Source organism: Sorex araneus, chromosome 10 (genome assembly GCF_027595985.1).
Source record: "Sorex araneus isolate mSorAra2 chromosome 10, mSorAra2.pri, whole genome shotgun sequence".
Taxonomy (NCBI): domain Eukaryota; kingdom Metazoa; phylum Chordata; class Mammalia; order Eulipotyphla; family Soricidae; genus Sorex; species Sorex araneus.
This window is the reverse complement of record NC_073311.1, coordinates 47,808,783-47,823,854: the sequence shown is the minus strand read 5'-3', so window position 1 is coordinate 47,823,854 and position 15,072 is coordinate 47,808,783. Positions and strand designations below refer to the sequence as shown.

Sequence of the window (15,072 nt, the reverse complement as noted above, 5' to 3'; positions counted from 1 at the left end):
AAACCAGTTTTGTCTTGAACAGTTACAGGACATAAAGAATATAAAGAAATGTGTAAAAGGTTTGAAGAATGTGTTTTAGGGAAAGAAACTGTATGGTCAAACTGGACTGTATAAGGAATTCTTTAAATTGTATCTGCAAAATTCTTTAAATACTTTGGTTTGGAGACGTCTATGAAAAAATGGTCTTAGATGCTCCAGACTCACCATAAAACAAAGGACAAAGTTATAGTACGCTTAGAAAAATGGACACCAAAAAACTACAGGAAATCAAGGTTTTCAACATGGATTAAATGAATTAAATAATGAATTAAATACAATACTGTTTAAAACTGTATGCTCTACCTCTACTTCAGATTTTAACAACTATTGACTTCTGACCCACACAGCAAATGGGTAAATTGCATCTTATGGTGAGTTAAGTGAGAAACATTTGCTTTGCTCCTTGACAGCTTTAGAATTTTTTAATTTTAATTTTTTTTTTTTTTGGCTTTTTGGGTTACACCCGGCGATGCACAGGGGTTACTCCTGGCTCATGCACTCAGGAATTAACTCCTGGCGGTGCTCAGGGGACCTTATGGGATGCTGGGAATCAAACCCGGGTCATCCATGTGCAAGGCAAACACCCCACCCATTGTGCTATTGCTCTAGCCCCTTAATTTTAATTTTTTGGGCCACACCCGGCTTTGCTCAGGGTTTATACTTCTGGCTCTAAACTCGGGGATCATTCCTGGTTGTGGTCAGGGGGACCATATAAGGTGCTGGGGATCAAATTCAGGTCAGCTGCATGTAAGGTTTACTAGTACCCTGTCAATCTCAGGGAGACCCTAGAGGCAAGCTCAAAGAAGAACTGGAAATGTTCCTGCTGTGGGAAACATGGAACATGCAGACCTGTGACCACTGCCTGGGCTCTACTCTTGGCTGGAGTGCTAGCACAGGGGAGGGCGCTTACCTGGCACGTGGCCAAGCTGGGTTCAAGCCCCAACACCCCACGTGATCCCTTGAGTCGGCTAGGAATGATTCCTGAACACAGAGACAGGAGTAGACTCAGTGCGGGCCACAAACAAAACAAAAGCTAAATATTTAGGGCATTATTTACTCCTGAGGTTCCCTCTTGGTCCAAAGGTTAACAGGAAGTTATTCTCACATTCAAGGTACCTCAAACTAGAAAGCAACTGAAGATCCTTTGGGATGGCAGGATTTGGGGAGATGTTGGAGTCCCAGCTGGGTCTTCCTAAAAAAATGGAAAACTGGATCCCTTTGATCAACTACTATCTAAACAGAAGGGACCGCTGCCACTGATGTAAAACTGAAAGGAATTTCTCACTGGGTTCATCTCTCCATGATAAAACAAGCTCCATCAATGTCATCCAGTGTCCAGAAGGACAGACATCGAATCAAACTATTGCTGTAAACCTGCTGAGGAATTGAAACTTCTCTCTCAGTAAACCCAACAGTAAAAGCGAAGTTATATGTCTGTTAACTTTGAATAAGGTGGCTAATAAAAACAGAAACTAATTCTTTTTATCAGCATGCAAAAGAAAAGAACAAAAATTTACACTGGCTATTATTTTCTTGTTTCCTGAAACACTCTGCCCTTCTTGGGTCAGAAAAAGCCTTTCCCACAAAAGTCAGATCAAAGTGGAGTAAAGACCTCAATATCAGACATGAACCTCAATATCAGACATGAATCCATAAGGTACATGGAGGAAAATGTAGGCTGAAATTCCCTCCATAACATTGAAGCTAAGAGCATCTTTAAGGATGAGAACCACTGACAAAGCAAGTGGAAACAAACATAAAGAAATGGGACTACATTAAACCAAGAAGCTTCTGCACCTCAAAGAAAACAGTGACCAAAATACAGAGAGAGTCCACAGAATGGGAGAGAATATTTACCCGATACCCATCCAGTAAGGGGTATATAGACACTAGTGGAATTGTACAAGAAAAAAACCTCCAACCCCATCAAAAAATGGGGAGAAGAAATGAACAGAAGCTTCCTCAAAAAAGAAATACAAATGGCCAAAAAGGCACATGAAAACATGCTCTATATCACTAACCATCAGGGAGATGCAAATCAAAACAACAATGACATATCATCTCACACTAAAGAGACTGGCACACATCAAAAAGAACAAGAACAACCAGTGCTGGTGAGGATGTAGGGAGAAAGGGACTCTCTTTTCATTTCTGGTGGGAATGCCGACTGGTTCAGCCTTTTGGGAAAACAATATGGGCATTCCTTAAAAAACTAGAAATTGAGCTTCCATATGACCCAGCAATACCACTTCTGGCAATATATCCTGAGGGTGCAAAAAAAGCGCAGTGAAAATGACATCTGGGCCTCTATGTTCATTGCAGCACTGTTTACAATAGCCAGAATCTGGAAACAACCCGAGTGCCTGAGAACAGACAACTGGTTAAAGAAACTTTGGTACATCTACGCAATGGTATACTATGCCGCTGTTAGGAAAGATGAAGTCATGAAATTTGCTTATAAGGGGATGGTCATGGAGAGTATCATGCTAAGTGAAATGAGTCAGAAAGAGAGGGACACACATAGGATGACTGCACTCATTTGTGGAATATAAAATAATATGAGACCAGCACCCAAGGATAGTGGAGACAGGGCCAGGAATTTTGCTCCATGGTTGGTAGCCTGCCTCATGAGCTGGGGGAGAGGGCAGCTGGAACAGAGAAGGAATCAATGATGGTTGGAGGGATAGTTCAGGATGGGAGGTGTGTGCTGAAAGTAGATAAAGGATCAAATGTGATAGTCTCTCAGTATCTGTATTGCAAACTATAATGCCCAAAAGTAGAGAGAGAGAGAGTATGGGGGATATTGTCAGCCATTGAGGCAGGGGGAAGGGTTGGGATGGTGGGGTGTATACTAGGGACAATGGTGGTGGAGAATGTGCACTGGTGGAAGGATGGGTAGTGAATCATTGTATGACTGAAACTCAAACATGAAAGCTTTGTAACTGTATCTCACAGTGATTCAATAAAAAAAAAAAAAGCAAGCAAGCAAGCAAGCAAGAGAAAAGCCTTTCTCCTCCAGGGTCCATTTAAAAAAATTTTTTTAACTCTTAAAAAATATATTTTTATTTGGTCACCATGAATCACAAAATTATTCATGATTGGGTTTTAGCATACAATGAATGCTCTAACACCAAACTTCTCACCAGTTCACCAGTGTCCACTTCCCTCCACCAATGTCCCCAGTTTCCCTCCCACCCAGGAGCCTTCCTCCATTATAGACACTTTTTAATACATTTTTGGCACCGTGGCTTCCAGAATTGTGACTGAAAGGGTTCCATGCACGACACTTGGCCACCGTTTAATACCTTTTCCCCCCTCCTAGCTGACTCCCTTCATTCTCTCTGGGGTCTTAATCCCTGCCCCCCATGGCAAACTTCCTACGGAAAACTTATCCTTTAATTCTTTGGAGGACCTAATGGTTTTTAAAGTAGTCTAGTCTATCTCATTTGTCTTCAGGATGTCTTTCATTCCCTTATACAGGAAGGGTCTAAGTTCATTTGTTAGCATGGAGAAGGTAACAGAAAATGGTTATCTTCACCTGTATACCTCTTAAAAGATTTAAGGGGGTAAAATCTTGGGGCGGGGGGGGGGGTGAGAATGACCTGGTAAGCTTTTGGGAAATAAGAAGAAACTGCCCAGAGCATATGCTGTCGAGCCCATGTGCTGCTTGTGCCCATGCGCCCAAGCACACATGGCGCCCACAGCATGTCCCCTCTTGAGATGTGTACTTTCATGCTTCCTTACAATGCTGGGCTCCTCTTTGGAGAAGCCTGTGCTCTCTCTTGAGGGTGTTACTCTCTCTCACTTTCCCTACTTCTGCTTCCTAAAAACCTCCAAATAAAATCTGCTTTACTTCAAAAAAAAGGGAAAAGAAACTGTCCAGTTCTGAAGCGGCCAAGAGGCATGAAGATACATGACCATACCCATTCAAGCTATTTGAAGATAGAGATACTGAAGCACAACCCAGATGCAGAAATGCCAGAACCTACCCAGAAAAGGGTGGAGACCCCCCCCCCCCGCCCCCTAAAAGAAGAATCTAAAGGTCATGATGAAACTATTTTGAGTGCAACACTTTCCCTGTGACATGGGTTAACTCTGATATATGCAGAGACTTCCAGGCCAAAACCATTTACAGGAACTGAATATAACCTCCCCAAAGTAATTTGAGACACCTCTCTCTCTTCCTCTCTTTCCTCCCTCCTTCCTTCTCTCCCTCTCTGTCCCTCTCACCGCCCCTCTCCTATATCAGTTTCTTCCAATAAAATCTATTTTGCTTCATATACTATACAGAAATATATAATTTTGCTAATTGCTTGGCTTTGGGATAAGCTATTAGGATGGTGAAACGCAAATATTGGGTAAAAGGAAAATTAATAGCTAACTATTGCAAATGACAAATAACAGATTCATTTATAAGTGCATATGCCATATTTGTAATAACACTCATTAGTACTGGTAATCCCTTTTACATATGTAATTTGTGTATTTTGATAGTATATGATTATATTTATAATATGTAAATGAAGCATATTCTTTATTTCTTCTCCTAAAGATAAAAAAATACACAAGAAAGGAAAGCATATTGTAGAAAAATTATAAAATACTGAGAAGTAGGAGCCAGAGTGAAAGTACAGGGGGCAGAATATTTGCCTAGCTCACGGCCGACCCGGGCACCCCAAACTCTGCCAGGAGTGATGCCTGAGTGCAGAGCAAGGAATAAGCCCTGAGCTATTGTTGCCCAATAAGTGTTGCCCAAGCCGCCGCGCCCTCCCCGCCCCCAAACTGAGAACTAACCAAAGTGATTCTACTGTTCAAGGTAACAATAGGTAATACTTTGCTAATCCTTTAAAAATTAACAGAGGGGCTGGAGAGAAAGTACAGTGGGTAGGGCGTTTGCCTTGCACGCGGCCGACTCAGGTTCGATTCCCAGCATCCCATATGATCCCCTGAGCACCGCCAGGAGTAATTGCTGAGTGCAGAGCTAGGAGTAACCCCTGAGCATCGCCGGGTGTGACCCAAAAAGAAAAAAAAAATTAACAGAGAGTCTGGAGCTATAGTGTAACAGATAGGGTGTTTGCCTTGCACATGGCCGGCCCAGTTTTGATCCCCAGAAGTAATTCTGAGTGCAGAGCCAGGAGTCACCCTGGAGCATTGTTGGGCGTGACCCCAAAAAACCAAAAATAAACAACAGACACATGTATGTGACTTAGATCATCATATATATATGTATATATATATTTAACACTTTTAAAGTCTAAGTACTTATTTTTATATGCAGAAACTACTTTGAAATTAGTGACTTAATTCCAAGATGCTAAATCAACATTTTTCAAGTCACAAAAGAAGTGACTTGTTTAAAAGGATCAAATGATAGTCTATAACATATAGACTATAATCTGTAGCCTATATAAATTACATAGATTATATTAATATTATATCAAATAAAATATATAACAATCAGAAACTGATGTTTGTAAAGACTGTATCTACGATCTATTGTCTATACAGATAAGTACCATCTTTGTGAACGAGAGAAGGAAAATGGCAGAGTAGACAGGACTCAACTTTAGGCTCTAATCCTAAGCAAGTGTATGACCTTGGATAGATACTGAAGGTTTTCAAGAACCTGGCTGCCTCTTTTTTTTTTTTTGGCTGCCTCTTTTATGAAAGTGAAGTAATATGTACCTTAGAGGGACTTTTTAAAGAATGATGTAGAGGCCGGAGTGATAGTACAGTAAGCAGGGCATTTGTGTCGCACGTGGCCAACCTGGGTTTGATCCCTGGCATCCCATATGGTCCTTCAAGCACTGCCAGGAGTAATTCCTGAGTGCAGAGCCAGGAATAACCCCTGAGCATCACTGGGTGTGACTCAAAAAGCAAAACAACAACAACAACAACAACAAAAAGAATGATGTAATGTCCAACACATGACATCACAATACATGACTTAAATTTATTATTACTGTTGTGTTGATCAAATTATACTGATAATAATTGGGGCTGGAGAGATAGCACAGCGGGTAGGGCGTTTGCCTTGCACGCGGCCGACCCGGGTTCAAATCCCAGCATCCCATATGGTCCCCTGAGAACGGCCAGGGGTAATTCCTGAGTGCAGAGCCAGGAGTAACCCCTGTGCATCGCCAGGTGTGACCCAAAAAGCAAAAAAAAAAAAAAAAAAAAAAAAAATTATACTGATAATAATTCTTTACAGTGACTAAAGTGATTGAATCAGTCAGAAATAGTTTAAGAATTCAATGATACAACTCTATATGAAAAATTTTTAAAAATAGGCAAGGACCTGGAATAGGTCTTTTTTCCAAAGATGATGTAAGAGTGACAGGTATATGGAAAGATGCTCAACATCAGGGAATGCAAATCAAAACCTCAATGAAGTATCACTCTGTAACTATTAAGACAGTTTTTGTCAAAAATGACAAAAATGTTAGCAATGTTAGTGGACACGTAAATTGATGTATTCATTATGGAAAAATCGCATGGAGGTTCCTCAAAATAGTAATAAAATCATCATCTATCTGATTTAGCAATCTCTGAGTATATATCCCAAGCAACCCAAATCAATATCCCTAAGAGACATCAGCGCCCCACATTCACTGCAGCATTATTCATAACAGTCAAGATGCAGCAATAACCTAGGCATCTGCTGAATGATGAACTGACAAAGAATTTGTGGAACACACATATACACTCAGACACATACAAATATTATTCAACTACAACAAAGAAATTCTGCCACTTGTGACAATAGGGATAGACCTAGAGAGCATTTTGCTGTATGAAATAAATCAGAACAGAGAGAAGTACCCTATGATTTCACCTGTATATGGAATCTGAAAAAAATGTCAAACTCACTGAATCAGTGAAATACTAGTGACTAGAGGTTAACCACCTCCGGAGAGGGGGGAAAGGAAGATGATGCTGGCTAAAGGGTACAAGCCTTCAGTAACTTTTGGGGATCTGGACACAACAATGGTAACTTCAATTAACACTGTATTCTATACTTGAATTTTGCTTAGAGTAGATCTTAAACATTTTCAGCATATACACACACACACACATAAAAACAGCAGCATGTGAAATGGTGATATGCAAATTAACCTCGCTGTAAAAATCATTCCACAACATGTATCTGTATCAAATCGTAATGCTACCTAATTTAGATATATACAATTTTGTTAATTATACCTCAATAAAACTGGGGTAGAGGGAAGAAGTCAGTTGATGTAAAATTTGAGAGAAGGGACTGGTGAGTCAGTACAGTGGGCAGGCACTTGCCTTGTACACAGCTGACCTGGGTTCAACCCCTGGCACCCCATACTGGTCCCTGACCATCTCAGGAGTAATTCCTGAGCACAAAGCCAAGAGTAAGCCCTGAGCATGGCTGGGTGTGGTACAACCATCCTCTCCCTCCTCCAAATTTTATTTTTTGAGAGCAATCTGGGCCAGAGAGATTGTATAGCAGGGAAGGTACTCGTCTTGCAAATGGCTGACTCAGATTCAATCCCTGGCACCATATATGGTCCCCTGGGTACCAGTAGGAGTGATCTTTGAGCACAGAGCCAGGAGTAAAGCATAAAAACTACTGGATGTGGCCTCTGCCTCTCTCCCAAGAAATAAAGATTCGAGAGAAGTGACATTTTCTTTTTTTCTTTTTTTTTTTGGCTTTTTGGGTCACACCTGGCGATGCACAGGGGTTACTCCTGGCTCTGCACTCAGGAATCACCCCTGGCTGTGCTCAGGGGACCATATGGGATGCCGGGATTTGAACCCGGGTCGGCCGCGTGCAAGGCAAAGGTTCTACTGCTGTACTAGCGCTCTGGCCCCTGCTGCGGACTTCTGTACTAGGACATTTATTCTTGGGGAGATGAAGAAAGAGATAGGTAAAAATATCTGTTTAACTCAGCTGAAGTTTCTTATCTGAAGAATTTGCCTTTTACAGAACAAATAATCCATATGATTTTAGGCATTATTTCTTTTTCCCCGCTACCACAAATTATGCAGTTGAGTTTCCCACATTTGGGAAAATTGCAGGGGTCAGCACATCTGGAGTGCAATGGATAAGCCTCGCCCTAGAAAAACCACCTTTGTGATCATGGTATCTCCCCTGCCAGGTAAGTATTAGGCATTATTTTATGACATGACAATTTTCTTTTGTCACTATCTTACCTGAATTTTAAGGACAGAGAGTATTATCATATGCATTTTTGTACTTTCTGTATATTCTATAGCTTCTACTTAGTAACTATTGATCAACTAAAGAGTTTAGTGAAACCAACACTCCCAGAGGAATTTAATTCCCAGAAAAATTTTTAAAAAGTAATCCAAGGCTTTACTAGTTATTAAAAATAGCAAGACCTGAATTACGTAAGCAGTTGTGAAATATTGGCTCCACTCCTGACTCATCAAGATGATGGATTAAGGATACAAAAGGGAAAGTTTAAGTGTGTGTAGGTCTGGTAGTGCATATCTGTATCTAAATGAATTCAGAAGTATGTAGAAAATGTTCTAAAATCAATAATTTTAACAGTCTTCAACCCTCTAACAGAACAAATAGAAAAGTGTGCTCTGAGAAGAGTGGAAGACATGGTCACTTAGCACAGAACAACTGCTCAAATTCCCTCAGAAAGATAAAAAAAGAAAACATAGAGGACCAAGAAAGTTCAGCCTACCTCTCTCTTTACAAAGGACAAAGAGGAATTCAGCAGCGATCTGCTTGACTCCGAGGTCAACATGTGTCATGAGGCGCACCAGCTTATTTCTCACAGTTGAGCCGACTTCAGGTCGATTTGTCACGTCCCTCAATGGCGGTAAAACCTAATGGCACAAATGCAAATGCCTTCATTAACCGCGAATGTCAAAAGCAGCAAGGAAGGCAACATGCAACTGGTCAGTGTTATAATGTCTGCCGAGGTCAACTCTGGAAGAATGTGGGGGAAAAAGTTAAAATAAATGTTGTGGCTTTCCAACTGAACAAAAACCTCAAATAATTTTATGTTTATAATGAGATTTAATTTGAAGAGAAACATCTCTTCACTGTGCCACCTTCTGTACCACCATGTTATATTCAAATTCATTTTCAAGCTTTTACTCAGCTCAGCACCTCTGTTGACTCTACCAAATTTATTTCTGGAATGGGTAGGCCATATCTGGCGGTGCCCAGTGCCAGGAATCTCACAGGGGCCAACTGTGTACAAGGCACACTCCTTAACTTCTGTACTATTTCACTATTCCCTCTATCAAAGTTCATTTAAAAGTCTGGGTCAAGTTTCTCTTTCTTCCACAGACACTTACTGATACATATTGATGTTTACTGTAGTATTTTCAGTGTTTATTACAAAAATATGCACCTACATTTTCTAGTTCTTCTAGTTTGTAACTTATTGAGTACTTATGTACTAATTGCTATGAAAGATGATAAAACAAATATTCTCTATGGTCAATTTCCACAGTAATTTTGTCAAGGAAGCAGTAACACCACCATTCTGGAATGATTACGGACTGTTCATCAGAGGGCTTACCTAGCTTGTTTGTTTTACCCATCCATTTTTCATTCACTCACTCACCCACCCATCCACCCAGACACTTGTTCCTAGGTTGGCCCTGCAAGGTAAGCACCCTACCCACTATATTAATGCTTCAGACCATCTTTTCTTGTTCTCGAGTATTGGGCTCTGGAGAAACTTTACTTCACTGTTTTCACTCATTCTGTTGGTGAGCCTTCTAAGCTTTATAAGCTCTTGAAATTCTCATAAATTTCTGAGATTGTATTTTCAATTATACTTCTTCTCTGACTTTCAGACTTTTATAGGCCTCTGAAATTTAGCATGTCATAAACAGAATTCACTATACTCCCACCAAAGCCGTTCTATCATTTCCATCTTATTAAGTGGTAAGTCTTTTATTTCAATTGTTCATACAAAATCCTTGAAAATACTCTTGGCTCGCCTCTTTTACGATCCACATTCAAAGTATCTGAGAGAGAAGATCTTAAGTGTTCTTATGATACATATACACAAATACAAAGAAAGGTAATTCAGAAACAATTAGTTTGGTTCTATCTCAGAAACATATCAGTAATTTAGCAACTTCTCACTAACAGTATGACCAAATCCAATACATCTTGCCTCACTGGATAGTCTCCTAATTGACCCCGGCTTCTAGCATGGTCATTCTATGATTTATTCTCTACATCCCTTAAAAATCAGATCCTGTCAGCCCTCTTCTCAATGTTTACAGTTTTTATGGTTTCTCATCTCACTCATTGTAAAAGACAAAGTTCTTACAACTCCCTTAGGCTTTATATCCTGGCTTCTCTGCTGCTCCACTTCTACTTCACTCCTAGTTACACTGCTAAAGCCACACAGGTCTTCATGGAATACCTTTTAAAATCATGGAAATCATTAAAAAACTTGATGAAACATGCGACATTCCTGTCTCAAGATCTTTGTATGTGCTGTCTCTCTGCCCAGAAACTCTTTTTCTAGAAACTTGCATGCTTCATTTTCTTTCTTCAGGTCTTTTTTGTTCAGATGTCCCTGACAGGGAGTCATTCACTGACCACAATATTACTCAACCTTAGCATTCTTTTCTTTTCTGTTTTCCTCAGCATTATTTTCTACCCCCCATCCCTGCCTTAGTGTGTCTTAATCTTTCTCAGAGTACTTATCACCACTTTGTACAGTATATATTTATCCTTTTATTCCAAGAACGTAGAAAACTCTAGTTTGTTTTGTTTACTAATCAGAGCTCAGTATATTACAAATATTCAGTAAAGTATAGCTGACTGAAGAAAGAATGAATTATTCAAGTAATTTTTTTTTCTTTTTGGATCATACCCAGCAATGCTCAGGGGTTACTCTGGCTCTGCACTCAGCAATTACTCCTGGCGGTGCTCGGGAGACCCTATGAGATGTTGGGAATCAAACCTGGGTTGGTCGAGTGCAAGGCAATTGCCCTACCTGCTGTGCTATCACTCCAGTCCTAATTCAAGTAATTTTTAAGTGACTTTTACAAGCTAGGAACTATGCTAGAAATGAAGTTAGAAATCAAGTCAAATAATAATTTACTGTATCAGATGCTTGCTGTATACATAAATGAAAATTAACTCTCAGAAAATTGAGTAAGCTACACATACTATTTGCAAAATCCACATTTCAATATATCTGGTAGAGAAAACCACAATGGATACAAAGTAATTTCACAATAAATTCTTATTGTTTGGTTCGGTTAACCATTAGTTATCTCATTTGACTAGAAGAATAGCACATGTAAAGAGTGATTTTGCAAGTAGTTTTGGGTTCCTTAAAACAAGTTTTCTAGGATCTAGAGACATAGTATGGAAGGTAAGGAGCTTGCTTTGATATAGACAAACTGGGTTCAGTCTCTGGCACCACACCCTGAGCACAGCGCACGGAGTAAGTCCTGAACACAGCCAGAGGTGGTTCAAGGAAAGAAACAAAAAAGTTTCTAAATAAAATTTTGTTGCTGCCATTGCTATTCTATACCACTTCCAGACGAACTACAGATGCATGGAAACTTCCTATTCCTCCATCTCCAATATATACATATTTTCTTTTTCAGAAAAATCTTGCACATTTTTTCAAATCCCTAGAATCATCATCTTTAAATTTCTCCAGATCAACTCATCTGGGCAGCGACTGTTACCATCTGTTTCCTTCTCTACCTGTCCAAATAAAAATACTCACAACCAATTTCCTTTGGCTATAAATGAATTAAATTTTGTCAAGTATTCATTGTAAGGCATATTCAAAGTTAATCATCTGTTTAAGTTCTGCCTTTCTAGAGATAAATCTACAGTGCACCCTTCAGACGGAAAGCTGATTTTTGCAGTTAGTCCTACATTTTGTTATATGTGTCTCTTTACCTATACTGCAGTGTTTCTTTGAAGATAGGAAATAAGTCTAAATAACCTTTTGCTTCTACAAAATGTGTAGTCAGGGGGTTCACAAAGTGGTGAATTTCAGAGGACTCTCTTGGTTATTAAAATCTAAATGGTTTAGCTGAACCTGTGTCCTTTATATAGTAGAAGCCAAAATATAAATTTTATTTATTATTCTTCACCAAGTCCTTGTAATCATGAAGGGTTTTCTTAAAAATAAGTGTACCTGAAATGCACTTACTCTGTCAATTAAGGGTTCATATTGCTTAAATAATTGTTCATGCCGTCACTGTTTTTTCTATCTTTCTTACAAGACAGACTAAACTACAACAGATTTATACAATCTGAAGAGGAACCTGAGTATTCTTCTATGTTAGAGTCCCAACTTTTTTTGGCAAGGGGATCTCCAAGAAGTGCTCTGGAGGTCCAGGGGGGGAGCAGTGGGTGCTGGCTGTATGCCAGGCAAGCACTCGAACCCTATACTAGCTCTCTGGCCCCAGGCCCTACTTTCTAGTCTCTCCCTATCAGCAGTTCAATAATGTGCCTGACATATTCAAGTGCTTACTAAATCTGGACCACAAATAGAGGGGAAAAAATGAACCCTGTTAATTTAGGAAAAATTCTTAGCAATAAATGGACAATGGGGTGAATGATGGTAACGTGTACTAAAATGTAGAAAGAAGAGGAAGGAATAGTTTGGTGGAGTAAGTAATCAAGAAATGGGGCTGGGGGAGAAAATCATGTAAAGATTAGGATACATGGCTTGCCTATGACTTACCCAGGTTCATCCCGAGCACCACCCAAGCTGAGAATTGTCAAGTTTAGCCCTAGAAGCCCTCAAGCACTCCTGGGATAGCCTTGGCAGCACTCAAGCAGCAATCTGCCTCTGGCCCTTGCATTAAACCCACCCGGCCAGGTGCTGGGAACAGCCCTAGAGCTGTTCTCTGGGCAAACCCACCTCCCCTTAAAAAAAGAGGGAGAGTGAGCATCATCATTGGGGAGCAGATGAGTATGAGGCTGCTGAGCCCAGAGTTCAGTAGTCAGTGCTGAATACATACACTTAAGAGTCACCTACATATAAATGGCTTTCAAAACAATGACACTGAGATCACCAAAGAACTAGATATGGAAACAAGGCAAAATGCCTTGGGTCTCTCAAACATTGCACTCCCCATGTCTTAGAAACCAAATGAATAAGGTATTTCATGGAAGAAATATTCAATATATCAATATGCTTTTGGAAGGAGACTTGAATGCTATTAGATTTAGCAATATTGGAATGAGACCTGCAGTGGAGAGACAGAAAACATAAAATCTTAATATATAGGGTTCCAGACTCATAAATTAAAAACCTAGAGTGAGTGAGTATAGAAAACACTCTAAGGGACACTACATAAGGAAAAGCAGAGAAATGGGGAGGCAACATGAGATATGAAATTTAAGTATCTATTTTGTTGTTTTTAACATGAAAGATTTTTTAGACAGAAATGATCCAGAACATTAAAAAACAAAAATCAAAAAACAAAAAAGAAAGTAATCTAAGAAGAAAGAGAAGGAATAAATGTAGAGCAGAAGTTATTGAGAAGTTGAAAGGGAAACAGATTCAGGATACAAATGTGATGGCTGGCCACAAAAATAATAATAAGCAGAGATAAATTCATGCATGGCAATTAACAAAAATATAGCAGTACATACGCTTACGATTGTACATGCAGTGTTGGAAAGATGGAGTTTCTTTAAATTCACCCTGAACTCTCAAACTCTTTCCACCCTACTCCAACTCTTCATCATCAGCTCTCTCTTAGAGTGGCCTGCCTGTATCTTCTCACACTCCTCTCACCTACTCCTGCAAATTGTAGCTTTCGTGTCTTTAAATATAAATGAGATCACTGCCCTTCTTAAAATGGACAAATGTGGGGATGGAACAATAGTACATCGAGTAGAGCACTAGCCCTGCACGTAGCAGAACCAAGCTCAATCCCTGGCACTCCATACAGTCCCCCAGGCTCCGGCAGGAGTAATTCCTGAGCATTGGCAGGGATGGCCCCAAAACAAGGAAAAAAAGAAAAAGAAACAAAAACTGGGCCAATACTTTTCTATCTCACTTAAAATCTAAAGTCCCATCTACTCTGATGTTACTTGGTTCTTGTACTTCCCTTACTTCATCTACTACTCTCTCTTTGTGCACTCCTCCAGCTGACTATTCCTTAAGCTATACCAAAACATAACCGTACCTTTTCTGTTTGTTTGTTTTTGGGCCACACCTGGCATTGCTCTGGGGTTACTCCTGGTAGAATTATTCCTAGTGGGGCTTGGGGACCCATATGAGATGCCAGGGATAGAACCAGGGCAGCCATGTGCAAGACAAACCCCTACCCACTGTACTATCTCTCTGGCCCCAGCATAATAACATCTTAAGGACTTTTGCTCTTTGGTACATAGACCTTCCAGCCAGTCTGACCCTTTTTTTGTTTTATTCAAAATCTTGCTCAAATGTCATTTCTCAGAGAGGCCCTTCCCAATTCTCTCAAGTCTTCCTCCCCTTGCGTACCTTTCCATATTATTCTTGATAACATTCATCATTGCTTGTCATATTATATTTGTTTACTTTTTGCCCTCCTTCCTACTATAAGGCACTGTATCACTGTCATCCTGTTGTTCATCAATTTGCTCAAATGGGCACGAGTAACGTCTCCACTGTGAGACTTGTTACTGTTTTTGGCATATTGAATACGCCACGGGTAGCTTGCCAGGCTTTGCCTTGTGGGTGGGATACTCTTGGTAGCTTGCCAGGCTCTCTGAGAGGGATGGAGGACTCGAACCCGGGTCGGCTGTGTGCAAGGCAAACACCCTACCCACTGTGCTACTACTCCAGTCCATGATAAGGCAAACTCCACAAAATGAAGACTTAACCTTTTAATACTTAGAATGGTACTTAACACAATACATAGTAGATAATATATATTTCTGAACAAATGATTTAAAAATACAAAGGCTCATTTTTATCTCTTGATTAGAAAGATTTCAAAGATCTAAACTATTCTGACTTTCTAAAAGGACTAGTTTTTTTGGGGAAAGAATTCAACACACACACACACACCACCACCACCACCACC

At 40.0% G+C, this 15,072-nt stretch overlaps 1 protein-coding gene and 1 non-coding gene across 6 annotated transcripts in view; both read right to left on the bottom strand.

Moving 5' to 3' along the window:
* The window catches only part of RIC8B (RIC8 guanine nucleotide exchange factor B), a 126,340-nt gene that overhangs the window by 45,777 nt on the left and 65,491 nt on the right, over window positions 1–15,072 (bottom strand). For all 5 annotated transcript variants that reach the window (XR_008626971.1, XM_055118643.1, XM_055118645.1 and 2 more), the window contains exon 7: window positions 8,727–8,871. Coding sequence is in view for 4 of the 5 variants with exons in the window: in XM_055118643.1 (XP_054974618.1) it covers window positions 8,727–8,871 (145 nt within the window). In the remaining variant the exon portion in view is untranslated. The remainder of the gene's footprint in view (window positions 1–8,726; window positions 8,872–15,072) is intronic.
* On the bottom strand, window positions 8,018–8,176 carry LOC129399232 (U1 spliceosomal RNA). The gene has a single exon (XR_008627006.1). It is a non-coding gene; the product is annotated as a U1 spliceosomal RNA (small nuclear RNA).